At 39.1% G+C, this 21,579-nt stretch overlaps 1 protein-coding gene and 1 non-coding gene across 4 annotated transcripts in view; both read right to left on the minus strand.

The window, feature by feature from the left end:
• The window catches only part of GC (GC vitamin D binding protein), a 51,786-nt gene extending 32,588 nt beyond the window's left edge, over positions 1-19,198 (minus strand). Inside the window, exons 1-6 of one of the 3 annotated variants that reach the window (XR_009737054.1) lie at positions 18,950-19,198; positions 7,202-7,271; positions 6,218-6,350; positions 3,985-4,196; positions 939-1,071; positions 536-630 (exon numbers count right to left, since the gene is read on the minus strand). Coding sequence is in view for 2 of the 3 variants with exons in the window: in XM_061420426.1 (XP_061276410.1) it covers positions 536-630; positions 939-1,071; positions 3,985-4,196; positions 6,218-6,350; positions 7,202-7,271; positions 18,950-19,007 (701 nt within the window). In the remaining variant the exon portion in view is untranslated. The remainder of the gene's footprint in view (positions 1-535; positions 631-938; positions 1,072-3,984; positions 4,197-6,217; positions 6,351-7,201; positions 7,272-18,949) is intronic. The other 2 variants (XM_061420426.1, XM_061420425.1) reach the window with 2 other exon arrangements.
• A 1,343-nt stretch (positions 19,199-20,541) lies between these two features.
• TRNAC-ACA (transfer RNA cysteine (anticodon ACA)) lies at positions 20,542-20,614 on the minus strand. The gene has a single exon. It is a non-coding gene; the product is annotated as a tRNA-Cys (tRNA).
• Between the last annotated feature and the right edge of the window lie 965 nt (positions 20,615-21,579).

Genomic DNA, 21,579 nt, shown 5'->3' on the forward strand with positions numbered 1-21,579 from the left:
ATATAGATGTCTGATAAGCTATGAGAGAATTGTAAACATAGAAACTGTCAAAATTAAAGTGTGACATTAACAAAGCCATACAAAAATCAAAGTGAAGGTTAGAACAAAGTAAATAATTAAAATAAATTCAAGGAGCTTAAGAGATATATAAAAAGAATTCAGGAAGTTTTCTTCCCAAGGAAAAAATGGGCAAAGCAAGTAATGGGTGGTGAATAAGAAAATGATTGTTTTTGCTTGTGTGTTTGCAATATACAGCATTATGAATATTGAGGAAATAATTTGTAGTGGTCTACCAGTCTTATGATGAGTATATGGAAAATGTTGATTAAAAGCAAATTAGGTTTTATAATAGTCTTGTTTCTTTGGTTCATGTTCTGTGTAGAGAAAATAAAAAGTAGCTGAGCACTATTTTTGAGGATTGTAGGAACATAACACTATAGTTTGTATTTTCTATTGCAAACATTTTTTTAGAGAATCCTAATACAGATTGATAGCACAGAAATAGCTACACATACTGATTGTGCTTAATTTTTACCTGAGCCTTGACTTCTCCTTCCCATAAGCAGCGTATTGTGAGCAGATTCTGTTTGTCATAATGGTGAGAAGTGAAAAATGTTTAAGCTGAAGTCTCTAGAAAATAAATGAGAAATATTTCATTAGATGGTCAGGATACATTGAAAGCAGTGTGCAAAAGTAGCAGAAAAAAGGGACATTCTGACTCCTTTTAATGACTAGAAAACTGAATTCTGACCAAAGGAACATTTCCCCCAGAGTTGCTTATGTGTGTTTTTCCATTAACAAAATAAAAAAGAGGCATTTAAAAAATATTTTCAGATTCCAGAATCTGAATCTAACATTATTTAAAAGGAATGGCATTAATAGAAGAAAAAAGTACATAGCTAATGATGAATATATAGCTGTGATGAAATGACACCTACCTCTTTCAAAAAGCATACTGTTGGGTTTGGTGAAGTACAGCAGGACCCTACCATAGAGAGATAACTCTTGGTGTAACCGACTAAAAGTGTCAGAGGAGCTTGTCCATAATTAATGGAATATTCGTACATAAATCTGCAGGGGAAAAATAGTAGGATTAATGAAAATATTTGTGGGAAACAACTCACTTTTTCAAAAGTGTTTTGATGGGGGAAAAAAAAGGATGCATGTTACTTTATAGTTTTAATATCTAAAAAAGCACCCGGGATATAGAGCAGGGGTTATAATACTAGTCACTTTTTTTTTAATTGTATGATTTTTATTAAGTGATATTTTACAGACTGGTTCAAACTCAAGTCTGCGAGTCAAGAAAAATTAAGTAAATGAAAAAAGGATATGGCAAAAAATGTGCTCCAGGTACAACAAACCAACTTTTTTCTTCAAGAAAGAAAATGTGGTCATGGTACACTACTTGAATTTTAAAAAGGAAACAAAACACATAAACTGAAAGTTACTGTACATGAAATGAGACAAAGTCTAATTTTTTACCTTCTATCACACATGTTCCTATAAAATAAGGGATGAGGCTAAATTCCTTCCAGATAGACAGTTGAGAACACCAACGGATTAACTATCCAGAAGGGCCAAGTCTCAAGTATTTCTCCCTGGCTGCCCAGTCTGATCCATTCTGAAGGGTTTTAAGTTCATGAGAAACTGGCTACATGATCAGTTTATAAATGGATATTAAGGCAATTTACTTATCACCATCTTAAGACATTCGGGATTGTCTTGAATAAGTGGTTCAGCTTGTACTGTTTTACTTAAGAAATTCTTTGATATAAGAGGAAACCTGACTTTAGCAAGGATGTCAACCATAAAAGGTTGGCGGTTAGGTTCATCATATTTCAACCATCTGACAGCAGCACATAAAACTGACCCTCTGCTCTGACAGAGGGTCCTGGTTGAGGAGATGTGTAACTTGCTTGACAAGTTGTAGAAATTCATCAGTTTTAGAAACATCAGTAAAATGCTGATGAATAAAGTCATCTGCAGTTGCTTTCCATTCAGGACAGTCTAGACACTCTGCTAATACAGTTATGCCAAGACGGTTTGAAGCATCAATTTGTTTTTTCAAAAAATCAACACACATTTGCTTCACAGGTTCAATCTGGTACTGGTTTGCTGCATCTAACAAGGACTGAACATCGTTGCTATTCTCAGAAATTCTAGCGGTATAAGCGAATTCCACAAGTTGTTCAGTAATGTCAAGTTTGGCATCTTTGAGTTCCACTTGAAAGGACTTTGATTCAAGCATGTTAGTTGTGAACTTTAGGTTAAAAAAAATGAATGGCTGCAGCAAGACAACACGATGAGCAGGTATCTTTCTTTCCTGGACCGTAAGGATCACATCACACAGTATTGTCTGTTTCCGCATGTTATTCATGACACCCATGAAACTTGCCAACAATTTGGCTTCCTCTCCAGTAGCAAGTTTCTTTTTGGTCTTCTTCTTGCTGCTCTTCTCCACCCCAGAGGCTTCCACTCTCCCTCCGTCAGCGCGGTTCACGCCCGGGACTCGCCGGGCCCGGCGAGAAGTTGCACACTCCAGGCACGCTTGGGCTTGTGTTCACCAAACACCAAGGCTGGGACAGTAGCTGCAGCACTCTGCTTTGGAACGCGCGGGCAGTGCCACTGCAGTAAGGCAGGGCCGGACAACCCGCTCAGAAGCTCGCTATAAGGCAATGTAGTCTCTGGGCTGTGTCTCCAGCAGAACTGGAGCTGGAAGGAGGTTCCTGTGGCACTATTTACTAGTCACTTTTAATCAATATTTTCATTAAAAAAATCTTTCCCAAATTTCCACGTAGATTACTTGAGAGAGGTCATTTGTCCCTTTGTTCATTTAGCTTCTACCATATGCATGGCCTGGGGTGGCTGCTTATTAACGTTAATGAAACAAACTAAAATGAATGTAATGCAATTACCTTTCATTATCTGTTGAGTTTAGACAATTGTTATGTATTGGCTTGTTTATTTGTTGAAATTCATTTTTAGGAGTATAAGCCCCTAAGGGTCTAAAAAGACTCTGAAATCCTGGGCAAAATCTTCTCTGACAATTTACAAGTATCGGCAAACCAACCAATTTTTATAAAATTATCACCTTGACTTATTTCTAAAGCCAGTTTTAATGACATTTCTTTTGACTTCTCTGTGTGTGTGCATGCATGTGTGTGTGTGTGTATTCTATTATTACAAATAAATATTTTCAATTTTTCATTTATATGGTCTTCTAAGTCTAAAGAATCAACATATAACCTTCTCGAGAATATTAAACAATGAAAAAAGAAATGTAATATGTTTGCTTTGCAATATGTGTCTTGTTGACAGCTGTTTCTGGGGATGTACTGTAGGAATGAGAAAAAGCTATTTATTTCTTATGCTCTGAAAACGAAAGTGAAAGTGAAGTCGCTCAGTCGTGTCGGACTCTTCTCGACCCCGTGGACCGTAGCCCACCAGGCTCCTCCATCCATGGGATTCTCCAGGCAACAGTACTGGAGTGGGTTGCCATTTCCTTCTCCAGGGAATCTTCCCAACCCAGGAATTGAACCCAGAGTCTCCCGCATTGCAGGCAGATGCTTTACCCTCTGAGCCACCAGGGAGGTCCTATGCTCTTTTGCACAGCAATAAAATCCTATGGGATGGAGTATGCAAAGATCCCTAACATAAGAGTAATCACAATAGCTGCTGTTAAATATTTGAAAATGTCACAAGGATGGGGGCATTCCAGGTGATTCTGCTTCAGATACTAGAACTAGGATGACAGAAGGTGGGGGTTTGGGAAAGTTGCTTTCATCTTCATCTGAGAAAAGGCATTTATAATAATCAGCACTGACAAAAATGGGCTGTCTTGGGTTACAGCCAATTTTCTGTTATTGGAAATTGTCTGGGTTGTGGTATGGTATAAAAGGTGTCTGTACACAGTAGGGGGTTAGCTTAAACATGTTTGTTATTTTGTACCCTGAAGTTTTACATGTGATGAAAGCTGCTTACCGATCAGCAAAGTCCTTGGGATCTTTCCTGAATGCCTCACAGATCTCGTCATTTGTTGGCTCTACGTAAGTTGGAAATTCTTGTGGCTGGTGCTTCAGGGCAGCCATACAGAGCTTCTTTTCAAGGCCCTCATGGGTGCAGCACTCAGGAGTTCCAGGGTGCACTGGGAATGGAGAGTTGCTTTCACAGGACTTGTCAGACAATGCTGAAGTCTAGGATGAGAAAAGAAAAACAAGTAAACTCACATACATACAATTTTTTGGCCTTTAGTTCTCCACCTGGTATAGTATCTTAGCTCTAAATTTGAAAACTCTCATTGGAAACAAAGTTGTCTATGACAAGTTGCATAATTCTAGTTTCAGGCAAGTACAGAGTCTTATGTTAAGACTCAGAGTAGGACCTAAAGAAAACCTTCATTAATGAGTGGATGGTGTGTGACTACAGCCTTTAGAGGCTGGATCCTCTAGTTTAGTGTTTCTCCATGGGGATATTAACATCTCTGAAGATGAGGGAGGTCCTTTTAAAAAACTCCATTGATTCTGATATGATCTGCCATCTGCATTCTGTTCTAAATACTATGCTGAGAATGGTTACCTCTCTCTGCCTTCCTCCCTTCCCTTTGTAACTTGAACACACTCTTAATTCTTGACTGCCTTGGTCTTCAACACTGATCTATGTTCTTGAACACAGTGGTTCTTGAACCTGCTTTTGCGTCATATCACAGACTATATAAAAATTGGAACTGCTTGGGCTGCATAACACAGAAATTCTGATTCAGTAGGTCAAAGATGAGGCCTGAGGTTCTGTTTTTTCCCAAAGCCCCAAAGTTTATTTTCCTGTGTATCATAGCTGAAGCAGTGCTACAACTTAATTTACTGCCTCAACAATGGTAGACTGATTCATGTGGGCAGATTAAGCCCATGGTAATACCACCAAACAATTGTAGCAACGAACTGTTCTTTTTGGGAAGAATTTGATATCTGGAATAATTTGATGCATGGAATAGAAATAGTCATCATGGAAAAAATTATTTGAGGATTTACATGGGAAAAAGACTTTGACATCTTTACACTTACTTTATAAGTTATCTTTTTAGGACAAAACTTCTAAAGATCTTTCCTGTCAGTGAAGGAAACCAATGTGATATTAGTTTTGTAAACCAGAAGTAAACAGTGAAACTTTCACCATTTCTTTGTCTGGCAACTTCCTTATTTTTCCTTTATTACTTTCTTCCAAATAAGAAAAGTTTACAAAGAAAGTAACATATTTATGGAAGAAAATTGCTTTGAACAATAGGAGAAAGAAGATGTAATCCAAAAAACATCAATGCCATTTCTGTACTTATGATCTGTCTCTAACGATATTGGAGCCCATCTTTGGTCAATGGATGGGTTAGCAAATATATAAAATAAAATGGAAATAAAAATGTGCTCTATTTTGATTACAATTTGTAGCTTGCTTGTTTAACATAGTGCAGAAGGTAGGGTTGAAATAATGTACTTTTGTGGTTTATGGGAGAAAATGTTAAAATTCTTAGAAAGTAGATAAGGGCCAGATAAAGCAATTAATGGGTAAGAGTCACCGTGTAGAATATATTCTAATCAGGTCTTTGGAACATTGTTTCTGTTGGCTAACTGCCACGGCTCTGAACAGGGAGATATTTGCCTGTAGAGGCATTTATCAAGATGCAGTTAAATGCCATTTTTATTTGGCCTGATGACAGTACCAGTAAATTGCTAGAAACACATGTAGTCCCGCCTCTTTTAGCTACTGTCTATATTTTGAAAACTGTCATTTCAGCATTTTAAATTTCTGCAGATATACTCTAATGGAGAAAATGCAGAACTTAGTGTGTGTGTGTATATATAGGCCAATTTTTGAACCTCAAACTAGTTTGAAACCAATGCTAAGTTTTTCCAGGGCAGCTGGTACCAGTCTTGGCATGATACAGGTATGCGTATTGGTAGGCTTCTAAGATATACAGAATGTTGGAATTATTTCAGGAGGTTCATGAACTACACCCCAGTTTTCTCATTTGAAACTTGTAGGACCAACGGGCAAAATTGATCACTATACTAGAATAAATTTTAGTTCTGAGATAATAGGTTTCATATTTCCCCTAAACTTGGAGTAGGTGGGTTGGTGTCTAAGATTTCCCCAAGATGTGATGTAAAGGCCTATCTCGACTCTGTTCTATGGGCCACAACAGATGAGGCCAACCACATATCCCTACCCTGTTGTCATAGCAGTCAGGATCGGCCCCTTCCGCACAGCAGGTTACTGTTAAGGAAACAACTTCATTCACAAGATGGCTGATCTGTTCAAAGGTGCCACTGGGAAATTTTCTGCTGTATAGGACCATTGACCTGAGGAGAAAAATGAACATACTCAGAATTTTTAAAAGTCTTCATGTTTGTGCATATTTTAATATGAAGTCTCTTCCATTGTCTTTTTAGTGGAATTTTGCACACGTTCTTGACCAATAAAAATAGGATATTGACTTTAAAAATAGGTTCACTTAGAACAAAACCTCATCTTGTAAAGCAGTAGAAGATGGAGTTGAGGGGTTCCATCAAACCAGCCTCATGTTCTTTCCTCTCTCAAGCTTCTCTGAATGAACCTGTTCTTGCTCTTGTTATGCTGTTTGCCGTAGTCCTAGCATGTACTGCTGCCTTTTAATTCATCTTAGAAAACTATGCTTGCTCTCAACTCATTGGTAAACCTATAACAAATTCTCAGATCATGGTAGGGGTAGTTCAGCTTGAATCTTTGGATGGTCTCCATATGCCTAACGTCTCTGCCCACTTTGACCCTGGGACTCTATCCTCTTAATCTCAGTGGAGCTCAGTTTAGCCCCTGAAGCTGAATTGAAGTTACCTCACATTGAGCTTTGGAGAAGGCAATGGCACCCCACTCCAGTACTTTTGCCTAGAGAATCCCATGGACGGAGGAGCCTGGTAGGCTGCAGTCCATGGGGTCGCTAGAGTCGGACACGACTGAGCGACTTCACTTTTACTTTTCACTTTTATGCATTGGAGAAGGAAATGGCCACCCACTCCAGTGTTCTTGCCTGGAGAATCCCAGGGACAGGGGAGCCTGGTGGGCTGCCGTCTATGGGGTCGCACAGAGTCGGACACGACTGAAGCGACTTAGCAGCACCCTGAGCTTCATTCTAGGTCAGGTAACCAGGAAGAGTGAATGAATACATCATACTTACAAAGATGTGAAGTCATCTCTTCCCAGGCTGGCAAGGTCCTTGCAGACTTTATCTTTCTCATAATCTCGGCCTAACAATCAGAAATACAGAAATTGAATCTTTCCTCTTTAAATGAATGGTCCATTAAATGTGCATATACAAAGGGACATGATTCATTGATATGAAACTAGCATTTTCTTAATATCTTTATGCAGCTTCATTTTGGGGGTGCCTTCTTGTTTCTCACAATGGATCAGAATTTGATAACATACTATTTGATGGCATTCTATAAACTTTAATGACAATTAAGTTAAGAAAAAGAATGAAATAGTACTTAAAGTAGGTGAATCAAAATATATATGCTAACTAGTAAATTGGAAGTGTTCTTTTTGATATTAGGTCACTCAGTCATGTATGACCCTTTGCAACCCACTGGACTGCAGCATGCCAAGCCTCCCTGTCCTTCACTATCTCCTGGAGCTTGCTCAAACCCATGTCCATTGGGTTGATGATGCCATTCAACCATCTCATCCTCTGTCGTCCCCTTCTCCTCCCGCCTTCATTCTTTTCCAGCATCAGGATCTTTTCTAATGAGTCAGCTCTTCATATCGGGTGACCAAAGTATTGGAGCTTCAGCTTCAACATCAGTCCTTCCAATGAATATTCAGGGTTGATCTCCTTTAGAATGGACTGGTTGGATCTCCTTGCAGTCCAAGGGACTCTCAAGAGTCTTCTCCAACACCACAGTTCAAAAGCATCAATTCTTCGGCATTCAGCCTTCTTTATGATAATGTTAAAAGAAAGCTTTTTATCCCTCCCTCTTTTCTTTGCTTCAGATTCATCCAAGGGCTCAAACGAACCAAGAAGAAAATAAATGGAGAGCATGTCTACATTCCAAAGTGAAGCACTGGGCACAGGCATGCAGGCCTTTCAGGGAGGGGTGTGAGACTTGGTGTTGCCACTCTTGCTTCATTCACACCTCCAGACTCTCTAACAGAAGGCTGGGTAAGCTGAGGGAAAAATTGGAAATTAGGCAAAATAATTTTTTGGGAAAGTTGTCAGTCCATGTGATGGGTTCGGGAGAGTGGTAAGAGAGTGCTTTTCTTCACTTCAAGAATTGTAAGAGAGGCTTCAAAGAACACATTCAGACCTTGATAGGTGATCCTTGGAAGATGCGATGGCATGGTCAGGTATTTGATTCAGCCTTGAGAAAACTGTACATTTAGAAGGTCTGGTTAAGTGGCCTGGGGCAACAGAGGTTGGGCTGTGAGTGGGAGACTCTGCTGTGGCCTGTGTACCTGATGCTGATTGGGCAGGAGAGCAAAACTGGCCTGGAATCATCCTCTCTCTCTCTTTTTTTTTGAAGTGGGGAGACATTTATGTAGAAGGCAGTAGGCTACCAAGAGTAGGATGCCCTTGTGCAGATGCAGACAATTTGAAAATCAAAGGGCTAGAGGGAGCTCTTAAGTTGCCCGATGATGTGAGTGATCACCAGGGATGATGGGGAAAGAGATCTCCGAAGAACCCACAAAAAGAATGTGTTAACTCTGAACATCTGTAACCAGAGAAAGGAACGCTACCTCACCAGGCTGCCCACTGAGTGAGATTTGCTGCTGCTTATCTTTCCTGCTGGCTTCTTTTTTCCTTGTGTTAGCCCTGGAGGAACTAAAAGCACTTTCTTAAGTGTCATTTTGTAATAAGGGATTAACAATACCATTAACATGACAAAGTGGATAAAACCCTACATAATCAAATATCACATTATCTTGGAAACTAGGATAAGACAGTAGGATTGACAACAGCTTTTGATACTCTATTGACTATCTGAGAACCTTCATGTCTAGTACATTTCCTGTAATTTATTAACTCATTTACAAGGTTGGATATTGTCAGTTTCAAAAGGTCAAAATAAAGCAGGAATTTTCTGTTAATCATTAATGGTATCTGGTGGGACTGAAGATTAGGGCACAGAGGGAAAGATTTTAGGATACAGCTATCCTCCTGTAAGGACAGAACAGGTAGTATGAGGATATCAGCGACATTTGTTACTCCTGGGTAGAGCTGAGAGAAATGGCGGACAGTAGATTTTAGTTCAGTGTGAGAGAACTTTATAGCTGTGGCTAATTAATAACTGAAATGATGAACAGCTTTTTGAAGCGAGTTTGTTTTGTCCTAGAAATATTCAAATAGAGTTTAAATAACAGTATATTGGGGGCTTCCTTGATAACTTTGTGGGTAAATAATCCACCTGCAATGCAGGAAACACAGGAGACTCAGGTTCGATCCCTGGGTTGGGAAGGTCCCCTGGAGGAGGAAATGGCAACCCGCTCCAGTATTCTTGCCTGAAAAATCCCATGGATAGAGGAGCCAGGTGGGCTACAGTTCATGGGGTCACAAAGAGTCGGACCCAACCAAGTGACTAAGTATGTGTGCATACATACATTATAGATTCCTGGATTTAGTACACAGTTGTATCCTCATGATCTTCCAGGTCACTTCTAAAAGTTACAAAGTCACCCTTTTTGAAATAGTAAGAGTAAGAAATTATATAGAATCTTTTTTCCAAAGCTTATCCTTTGAAGCTACTCAAAAACATGGCTGGAATAAGAACTCATTTATTCTCAATGCAAACGGGCTAACTTTGTTTAATAAACTCTCCCTATAAAACTTCAGAGGTCACTTTTGTTTTATTGTGACCAGTCAACAAAATGCAAAATGAGAGCCTGCATTAAGTGGGGACACCTCTGAATATTTAAGGAACGATTTTGTTTCTAGCTTTCCAGGTTTCTCACTTCACTAAGGAAGCAGAGTTTCACTCAGTGTGTTGAGAATGTGAGCACGTGTGAATGTAGTGCAAGTGGACACTACTGTTTAAACACTAGTTTAAACAGCTTTAATTAAATCAACTGTGTCTGTACAGAAGCACATTGAAATCCATGTGTATTTTTAGTTAGAATGATAACCATTATTAGTTAGAATGACAGAAAACTGAGAAGCTAGATCAACTACACAAGACTTAAAATGGTTTTGGAACCATGTTTTCTTGGAATATTCAGCCTTGGGCAAGACAGAAGCAAGGGAAAAAGCCCAAAAGAGGCACTGAAGAAATTTAGAATTAAAATATAAGATAAAACTGTTCTTACAGAAGTAGCCCGTAGAGGAAGCTGTTACACCGTGTATCTTTTAGGTGGATTACTTTAAATATTTCTGACCAGAAAAAATTCATTTATTCAAAGAGATCTGGAGCTTAACTGGCTAAGTGAGTATGCTAATCACTTTTTCATCTTCTAAAAAGTAACAAATACTGAAGTTAATTTGAAATGCAATTTATTAGAAATCGATTCCTTATTCCATGGAATACTGCATAATGTTTTCACAGCAGTTGAGCTCACTTTGATTCATATGATTAAACCCTATATCAAGTGAATTTCAAATGACATACTCTGTTATTTCATGTGTCATGTGGCTGGGAAGAGGACAGTCTGGACTTTGAGGCAGCTCTGGTAAATATTGGCATAATCCCGGTGACACTGGAAAATCATTTTCACATCCTGATTCCTCAGCACTCAATGTTTACAAATGTCCTTAACGGACTTGCGTTTTGCAGTAGCGTGCCCCTTTTCTATCTGTATTGCAAAACATTTTGGTAACTTGTGCCTCATTCTGGGATTCTGAAAACATTTGGTTTACTTCTGGGAAATCTTTACTGCTTTATGTATCTCTCACCTCTTGCAACACAGCTGACAATACTTGTTCATACATGGGACAGACGTGTCTTGAGGACTTACTCTGTGCCAGGCATTGGGTTCAGTACTAAATATACAATAAAGAGCAAAATAGACATGACCTTGCCCTTGTGGAACTTTTACTCTAGTGGGGATAGACGATATGATACTTACTGTGGTGATACAAACTTTAGGGTATTTTGAATGTTTTAACTATTGGTTTAATCTTTCTCTAAAACCATATTGATCCTCTAGAGAAGCTGTATAGCAGTAGCTATGGTTAGAGCCTAAATAATACTGAATTGAATTAAAAAAAAAAAAAAAGCAGGATGCTAAGAACTGTCTTAAGTTGCTATTTTCCTATTATGTTCTGGAGAATCATGGGCTTCCAGAGCTGTTGGGCATTGACATTTTTGCAGTTTTATTTGTTTGACATTTTTATTTCCATCCTGCACTGACAGACTCATCTATGTCAGAAAAGGTCAGTATACTCATGCTTTAGACTTAAAGAATAAGGTTTGTACTATTCATTTGGACTAGTAGGGCTAGATATTCAGAGTAGTGGTTTTAGTTGAGAAATTAAACACTGTTGGGCTAATTTAGGAAGTTGCCCTGTTAATCAAAACTAAAGGAAAAAAAAAATCACAAAAAACAGATGTCACTAGAAACACTGTCAATGAAGAAGTGGTAATCAAATTAGTACTTTTATTTCATTTTTTTCCCCAGTTTTCTTGGGGGGAGCTCATTTCCACTGACATTTTAAATCATTATTATCTAACCCATTGATCTGGTTTCATACTGATATTTGCTGGCAGGTATGTGGTTTTGAGTTTAAGTCAATGGGCAGAAATTAAATTCTTTTTAATATTGAGTTCTTTTTAATATAGAGTTCTACATGACTTCTACTGACTTCTACATGACTAATCTAGAAGAAATTAACTGTAACTTTTAGGCTGCCATCAATGGAACATTTCAGATGTTGAAAATTCACAAATAGTAGAAGATAGGATAGCAATGGGTCAGTTGCCCAGATATTACAATTGCAGTAGAGGATGGCCTCATAGACTCACTCAAATGTGATGTCTTTGGGTTCAACATGGGTGGTAGGCCATATAGATGCTACCCTCACCAAAGTCCCAAAGGAGGCATTCTTCCTCCATGCATCTCATTTCACCTCTCCTTCGCTTCACAAATTGAGCACCTTGTCATCTACAAAGCCTTTTGCAGAGGTGAAGATAAAGGAGCAAGTTTCCTTCTCCCACCTTTGGCATGAGTGACAGTGTTGTCTTTGGTATCCTGACTTGAAACTTAGAATGCATTACAGGTCTTGGTTTTTAAAACAGCATAAGAATAAATAACATGAGAAAGCACCATATAAGAAATTTGAAAGCCACCAATACTTAAGGAACTGAGGTCTGATAGATAAGAATAAGACCACAACACCAATAGCAACAATGGTGATCATTGCCATAGAAGACATTGAAACAAAGCATATGAACTCCTAGAATGGAAGAGGGCCTTTAGAAAGACTTGTGGAAGGAACTGCCACTTGAAGTGGACCACGAATGATGGGCAGGATGTTAACAGGGATAAATGAATTGGGAGAGGAATTTTAAGTAGAGAGAACAACATGAAAAAAATATATGAAGTTAGAAAATCAGTCATATCTGGAGAATGAATAACCCAATAAAACTGAAGTGAGGGACTTAAATACTAGAAAAGGTGATCACCAAAGTTTTACTTATTTTTTTAAGGTAATTGGGTATTTATTGAAATAACATTCATGTACAGGCATGAAAAACTTGGAGTTGTATTCAAGGAAGAGTAATCTTAGGATCTAAGTGAAATAGTACCTTGTTATTAAGGCTGTTCTATGAAATACGTTAATCTATGTAAAAATATATAGCACATCTCCTGCCTAATATGTACTGCAAGGGGATCAAACCAGTAAATCCTAAAGGAAATCAACCCTGAATATTCATTGGAAGGACTGATGCTGATGCTGAAGCTGAAGCTACAATACTTTGGCCACCTAATGCGAAGAGCCGACACATTGGAAAAGATCCTGATGCTGGGAAAGATTGAAGGCAGGAGGAGAAGGGGGCAACAGAGATTGAGGTAGTTGGATGGCATCACTGACTCAATGAACATGAGTTTGAGCAAGCTCTTGGAGATAGTGAAGGGCAAGAGAGGCCTGGCATGCTGCAGTCCATGGGGTTGCAAAGAATCGGAGATAACTGAGCAACTGAACCATAACAACAAAACGTGGTTAAAACTCAATGAATGTTAGCAGTTCTTCTCATGGTAAAAATCTACTGACAGTACATAGTAGGAAATACAACTTATATGCCTTGTGATCAGGATCCCATGTAACTTGCTGCAGTCCTTCTCTCGGGTGGTAGGCTACATTATTTTCTGGTCAGAGGAAAATGGTAGAGAAGGTGAAACCCAAACTCCTAGGAATCAGGGAATTGAGTTAACATGTATCCCAGTTACCTCCTGGCCAACTCCCCCTGGATCTGGTCAATAAAACTGTAATCTATCAAAAGTGAGATGATTTCACTCATTGACTCTTTCCTTTGGGAAGTCCCAGCCTGTCACAGGGCCCGGAAACCTATAGTGCTGTATTTCTATTGCTATGGTAATAAATTCCCACACATTTAATGGCTTACATTTACTTCTTAATATTTAGGTTGGGTAGTCTGACACGGATCTCACGGAGCTAAAATCAAGGTGTCAGCAGGGCTCTGTTCTTCTGGAGGCTCTAGTTTAGTTCAGTTGCTCAGTTGTGTCCGACTCTTTGAGACCCCATTGACTGCAGCATGCCAGGCTTCCCTGTCCATTACCAACTCCCAGAGCTTGGTCAAACTCATGTCTATCGAGTCAGTGATGCCATCCAACCATCTCATCCTCTGCCATCCCCTTCTCCTCCTGCCCTCAATATTTCCCAGCATCAGGGTCTTTTCAAATGAGTCAGTTCTTCACATCAGGTGGCCAAAGTATTGGAGTTTCAGTGTCAGCATCAGTCCTTCCAATGAATATTCAGGGTTGATTTCCTTTAGGATGGACTGGTTGGATCTCCTTGCAGTCCAATGGACTCCAGTGTTCTTGCCTGGAGAATCCCATGGACAGAGGAACCTGGTGGGCTACAGTCCATAGAGTCACAAAGAGTTGGACATGACTGGGAAGCAACTTAGCATGCAGATAGGAGTGTTCCCAGGTGTTAACTAGAGCTATGCAGAGGGCAAGGCGACAGACAAAAGGGAACACTGAAGAGGCTCTGTGCAAGGCTGATGTGTTTCAGGGCTAAAATATTTAGAATATAGAAGTGATTGAGTATAGATTAACAAATGGATAGAATAAAATCCAACAATGCTCTACAAGACGGAACATAGATGGCTTAGAGGTGATAGTGCCCTAAAAATAGGGAAGTTTAGAAGACAGAGCCGGTTTCATGGAATAGGGATGAAATGAGGTTTGGATCAGTTGTGGATGACCTTGGTGGACAGAATGAATTTCACTTGCTTCCCCCTAAATCAGTGGTAATGACTGGTTCTCTCTTACACTTGTCCTAAGATTAGTTAAAGACTGTTTCAGCTACGTGTCTCATATGAGGCAGTGAAGCAATGATTGTGAGCATTGCCTTTGTAAACCCAGTGAATTAATGTAAAATTCTGATTCTGCCAATTACTAGCTCGGTTATTTTGGATAAGTTACTTAGCCACTCTTTCCCTCAATTTTCCCACTTATAAAATGGGTATAATAGTACTGATAGTCATCATGGTGTTGAAAGGATGAAGCAAATGTATCTAAAAGATTTTAAAGGAATGTATCTAAAAGATTTAAGCTGGCACATTGTAAATTATTAGCTATTTTATTCAGTTTATAAAATCTAGTGTCAGTGCTTTATAATGAAAATAACAAGAGACTTAAAATCTACTCCTTCCAGGATATCTGTGATGTGTCTTAGTTGACATTTCTTGTCATTGCTGTTTAGTCTCTAAATCATTTCTGACTCTTTTACTATCCCATGGACTGCAGCCCATGGGCTCCTTTGTCCATGGAGTTCTCCAGGCAAGAATACCGGATTGGGTTGCCATTTCCTTCTCCAGGGGATCTTCCAGGCCCAGGGATTAAGCCTACCTCTCCTGCATTTGCAGGTGGATTCTTTACCACTGAGCTACCAGGAAAGCCCCTTAATTTTCCTTAAATACTCAAAACTGTCTTATGAGGTAGGTACTCTAATAAACTTAATTAAAAGTCTACTAACTGTACTATGTGGCAAGTACTGTTCTAAAACTGAGGATTCCAGCCGGGAACAAAAAATCCTTGATTTCATGGAATTTACCTTTTACATCTTAGTTTCATTACAAAAAAAAATAAATGAACAGCAGGTGATAAGATGATGAGTGCTAAAAACAAAAGCAAAATGAGACTAAGATGGGGTAAGGGAATAGAGAAAAATGTAGTAGGTGCTATTGGTAGGTAGGTTGGTCAGGGAGGCCTTCTCTATATGTGAACTTGGAGCAGACAGAGGGGGGTCCATGCAAAGTGACCATAGATACTAGAGGGAGGCCAAGCAGTTCCTTTTTAATGATTTCAACTTCTTCCTATAGAGATCACCCTTGTGACCTTTTAAAGTGTGTGTACACACCCCCATAGCCCAGCTGTGACGGTGAGTGCGTACCTGACATTGGACTTGACAGCAATGAAGCATAACTTGGCTATTGATTTCCACAGAGGTTAGCATTGCTTTCGATGATCGAGTTTAGATTCTTCTCTGACTTCAGTTCTTCCTCCTTTCCCTTATCATCTAAGCCTCTTTAAGTTTTTACTTGGGCTGCTTTGTGAGCTTAGATCAGGTCCTATTTGTTCCTAGCCTAGGACATTTGCACCTGGCTTCCTTCTGCTTGAAACATACTTCTGGATATTTACACAGCCATCTTCTTTTCATCATGTAGATCTCAAATCCTGTGTCACCTCCTCTGTCACCATTATGTTTGCTTTGCAGAGATAATATATAGACATATCTGGGAAATTAGAATATCTACTTGCTCTAAATTACTTCTCTTTAGCATTCAGTATAGCTATGTTCCTTAATCAAACTTAGGACAACTTTGATTTTCACATGGCTACTGAAGAAGTGGTGGTCAACTTGTAGAAAAGAGAAACAGAATGATTCAGCAGTGGATAAACCATATTGTTTAACCATATTGTCTTAGGACTGTTTTGACAGCTAACTGGGAGAAAGGAAAATACAGCTTACCCAGCAACCTGAGGGAAATTTACTTTCTTCTTGCTGTTTCATATCATGTTTAATAAAATTGACTTCCCTGGTGGCTCAGACAGTAAAGCATCTGCCTACAGTGTGGGAGACCCGGGTTCAATTCCTGGGTCAGGAAGATCTCCTAAGAGAAGGGAATGGCAACCTACTCCATTATTCTTTGGATTTCCCTGGTGGTTCATACGGTAAAGTGACTGTCTACAATGTGGGAGACCTGGGTTCAAGCCCTGGGTTGGGAAGATCCCTTGGAGAAGGAAATGAGATCCACTGGAGAAAGAAATGGCAATCCACTCCAGTACTATTGCCTGGAAAATGCCATGGACAGAGGAACCTAGTAGGCTAAAGTCTATGGGGTTGCAAAGAGTCAGACATGACTGAGTGACTTCACTTTCACTTTAATAAAATTATGCTGAGAATGAAATGCTTAAAGCAAAAGGAAAATGTGCTTGCCAACAGCTCTTATAAACAGCAGTGGTTTATTTCTTGTAGCATTATTTCTGTGGTGATTGTGAGGCTGTGTCAGTAGCCTTCTTGCTTGTTTCTTAGAAGAGGGAAAGATACAATTTGGATTAGTGCTTTATCCAGTTTTGAATACAGAAGCCAAGTGGAGGCAATTGGTAGACATAATTTTCTTGTCATTCACAGGGTAGCTAAAGTGGATATTATATCATTTAGATTTAGCATATTTGGTAAGCCCTTCTCTCACAAGATGTATACAAGGGCTTATGAACTGAATCCCCAGTACCATCTGATATTCGAGTACGGGCCTGACTGGAGCTAATGCTCATACTGTATACATTTTAGAGCTGATGTTTTCCAGAGACTGTTTCTACAGGATATAGGCATTTTAGGAAAGAGCCCATATGTCTGGGAAACTCTGTCTTAAATCTTCTTGTTTTGTTGTCCTATGAATTCTGAGAAATCAAAAACATTGATCATAAACCAGCAAAGAAGGACTAATGTATGGCTTATTTCTTAAATATATTTGGATATAGAAACTTCTTTATAAAATGAGTGTTGAGGGACATACACCTTGGAAAAGGGGTTCTTTTTTGGGTGGGTGATCATTCAGCTCTCAAGAACTAGACAGAGAGAACTATAACCCTAACCAATCCTCCAGCATCCAAAATTCCTTTCAATTACTTTAATATGTGCACTTCCTGCCAGGAGTGAGCACACCTCACTTTCAGGTAAGTCATCGACTTGGTATTTGGGTCATGCTCAGGTGTTATAGAACCGAGGACTGATGGCTCAGGACTACAGTCACCAAATATTGGACATTTATTAGGTAATTGTATTTTATGTCTCAGGTATCATCCTCTGAGCTATGGCACATAGTTAACCAAGTTCATTGTGAAGTTCAGTTCAAGGGAGCTGGCTTGAAGTTTTTAGCATCTGTTACATCATGGGCTGAGAGAATGCTAAAGGATGTCGAAAAAGAGGTTGCTGAATACTGGTATTCTCCAAAGCACTGTAACTGTTTGAAGTTAATCCAGTGTACACTTACTGAGTCAGTAGAACAAAATGGCACATTCTGGCATTCACATGTAGTCCCAGAACTTAACCATTACTGGACTTTCTGTGTTGTGAAGATCCGGATCTGAAACTAGTTCAGGAGGACTTTCCAGGCTCAGATCTGCCCCAGGGAAACCCTGGGAAAAGGAATAGGCTTTCAGGGTTCCTTGGGACCTGGGCTATTCAGAGGTCTTGTAACAGACATGAATAAGACAAAATTTAAAAATAATTTGAATGAGAAAATAAGATTATTTTCTTAAAAAGTGAACGTAAAAGAATAAGAAAGGCAGGAGTAAGATTATTCTTGTCATAGTTAATAACTGATTCCTGGGGTACACACATTTTATTCCACTGGTTAAATGTTGTTCATATGAATTCTAATATATGACTTGGGTAAAGCTGTTAACTGGCAGCACTACATGAAAATTTTAACTTTTCAAAGCAGGATGAATGCAGATTCCATTTATAAGCATTAAAGAATCACCCAGAAAGTAAACTGAGACAGATTATGAATTTTGAAGCTTGGGAACTTGCCACAAAGTTGTATATTGCTCAAAGATGACACTAATTGATAAATGAACTCAATGAGAAATATAGCTCAAAGATCTTAAGTCATATTTCATAGCTGTTAAGTTCTTTTTTTCTTTTATTTTTTTAAAATTTAAATTTATTTATTTTAATTGGAGGCTAATTACTTTACAATATTATATTGGTTCTGCCACACATCAACACTGGGATGACCCAGAGGGATGGTATGGGGAGGGAGGTGGGAGGGGGGTTCAGGATGGGGAACACGTGTTAAGTTCTTTTATGTGAGATATTTTAGAAACTATAATGTGGTTTCAAATGTTACATATAGAGGATTCCTTGAAGAAGTTAAAAAAAAACTCACTTGACTTCATGCATCATTGATATGGTACATCATGCTCTCAATGGCAGTGAAAAACGAAGCTTAGTGATGGATCACAATCTCCCTCTGCATTCTCTTTTAACAAATAAAAACATTCTAATTTTGAACCATTTTCTTAGATCTTGGTTATTAAGAAAGTAGGGAAAGATAAATGACAAATCATATAGCTTTTCTTTCTTTCATGAGATTCTTCTTGGCTATTCTATTAGAAAACTATGTCACATCTGAGTTTAAGGTTAACCCACTTTTATTCTTCCCTCTCTCCCTCTTTTATATGGTAATGAAATTAAACTAGTGGAAGTTCTTGCAAATGGTCACAGCGCTGGAAATCTTACCTCTCTCTAGAGCATGCACAAAGGCTACAGCAAGGAGGAAAACCAGGATCCTCTTCATTTTTCTGCCACCACGTCCTGTATCACCTCCTTCTCCTGCAGGTTACCCAGTTTAAAAAAATGGCAGCCCAAAGTAACCAATTCCCTTTTACTAAAATTCCGAGCTATGCACTAATCAATTATTAATCTCTACACAGAAGCAAGGGCAGTCATCCTTAGGCCACAAGAGATAAAGTATCATCAATCAAAGCAAATAGACAAGCTGTAGAAAATGTAGTGGAAAATCTAGGAGAGTTCAATCATTAACTTTGTCAAACTGCAAAAGAATCAGGATATATATAGATACCCCCCACTCCCACCATTGCTGCTTTTCACTGAAGCTTATCTCGTGTATTTATGGGTACATTTTCCCTCCCTCTTTATGTGTTGTCTTTGAACATTCCCTACTCTTCACATGTGTACAAATGGAAACTTGAGGTCTCTCTTTGTTTAAACCTACTTCAAGTAAAGAGTATCTTAAAATAGCACTGACTAGATGTTTAAGTAATAAGGGGGAAAAGTGAGAACCCAATTTATCACAATTGCTCAAATCCATAATCTTAACGCTATGAATTTTATTGAGGATGATAGGATGGTACTTTATGTGCTATATTACACATATATTTCAAAAGCACTGAGATACATATTGAAATAACCCTTGAAGTGAGGTAGATAATAACTGAGGAGGTTAAATGGTTTGCCCCAAATCACAGTGGCAAAGCTTGCGTTCCTTAGAGCTCATTTAAAGTTCTTGTTACTAATACTATACAACTGGTATATTTTAGGATAACATAACGCGAGTTCATGATTGGCCTTGTAAATGCAGAATCCACTATCTTCATTTTGCAGATAACAGAACTAAACCTCCAGCTCTGTGACTTGCCCAGAGAGGCACAGGCAGTTACTGTTCATTCCATCATTGGAATCAGGTCAACGTTTGCTTCTTGCAATAGTCCTCTTTTCAGGAAATGGGGTCAGATAAGGTTTGGGTGGACTTCCCTGGTGGCTCAGACAGTAAAAGCATCTGCCTACAATGTGGGAGACCCGGGTTCGATCCCTGGGTTGGGAAGATCCCCTGGAGAAGGCAATGGCAACCCACTCCAGTACTTTTGCCTGGAAAATCCCATGGACAGAGGAGCCTGGCAGGCTGCAGTCCATGGGGTCACAAAGAGTCAGATACGACTGAGTGACTTCACTTCACTTCACTTCAAGGTTTGGGTACACCAGCTCTGGAATAAAACCCCTACTCAGCTCTCCTTTGGCTGTATAACCTTGGGAAATCATTTTGTCTAAGCCTTACCTCTCACCTATGTAAGTAGTGATAACTCTGGGCACTTTTGTTACAAGAGTGTTGTGAGTGTAATTAAATGATGTGCAGGGTTAACCATAACAACAAACACAGGGTAGCATGCATTAATGCTGAAGTGAAGTCAAGGCGCTCAGGCGTGTCTGACTCTTTGTGATCCCATGGACTGCAGCCTGCCAGGCTCCTCTGTCCATGGGATTTTCCAGGCAAGAGTACTGGAGTGGGTTGCCATTGCCTTCTCCAGGGGATCTTCCCAACCCAGGGATCGAACCTGGGTCTCCTGCACTGTAGGCAGATGCTTTTACCATCTGAGCCACCAGGGAAGTCCATTAACCACTTAGCATTAATGTTAACCACTGCTATTATTCTAGCTATTCTCTTCACTGGCTCTCTAAATTTATAAAATTGAGAAGGTTGATGAAACTAATGTGGCCTGGAACTCAGTAGAAAATCTTAAAGCCAGCCTATATCCTGGACTTAGGACCATCACAGATAAGTGGTAGAGAATTTTGATACCAACTTAGTAACTAAGGATGAACTGCATGGGTGTATTTCATGAAAGTCTCAAACTGCATAACTAGTTACATTTGTAGTCAGCTTCTCCATCTATATTGAAAATTGTGGAGTGTTAAGTTCAGAAAAGGGAGTCCAGAAAGTTCAGAAAATGGAAAAGACAACTAAGCAAAATTAAAGCAGAGATATCTCAATAAAGCCAATGGAAATACATGTTCTAGAGGAGACTGAAAGATACTCATTAAATATTTCTAGAGGCCAGATGGGAAGATTGTCTTACTGGTCAATGACCAATTATATGCTTTTAAAAGATTGACTGCCTGCCTACCACAAGTCTTCTAAATTTTTCCCTTGGCTAAACTCTTCATTTCATGGCATCCAGTCCCATAACTTTATGGCAAATAGAAGGGAAAAAAGTGAAAACAGTGACAGATTTTATTTTCTTGGGCTTCAAAATCACTGCAGATGGTAATTGCAGCTGTGAAGTTAAAAGACACTTGCTCCTTGGAAGGAAAACTATTACAAACGTAGACAACATATTAAAAAGCAGAGATATCCCTTTGCCAACAAAAGTCCATATGGTCAAAGCTATGGTTTGACTAGTTATGTATGGATGTGACCATAGTTATGTATGCACGTGACCATAGTTATGTATGGATGTGGCAGTTGAACCATAAAAAAGTCTGGGCACTGAAGAACTGATGCTTTAGAATTGTGGTGATGGAGAAAACTCTTGAGAGTTCCTTGGACTGCAAGGAGATCAAACCAGTCTATC

The sequence above is a fragment of the Bos javanicus genome, chromosome 6, assembly GCF_032452875.1.
Source record: "Bos javanicus breed banteng chromosome 6, ARS-OSU_banteng_1.0, whole genome shotgun sequence".
In the NCBI taxonomy this organism is placed as follows: Eukaryota; Metazoa; Chordata; class Mammalia; order Artiodactyla; family Bovidae; genus Bos; species Bos javanicus.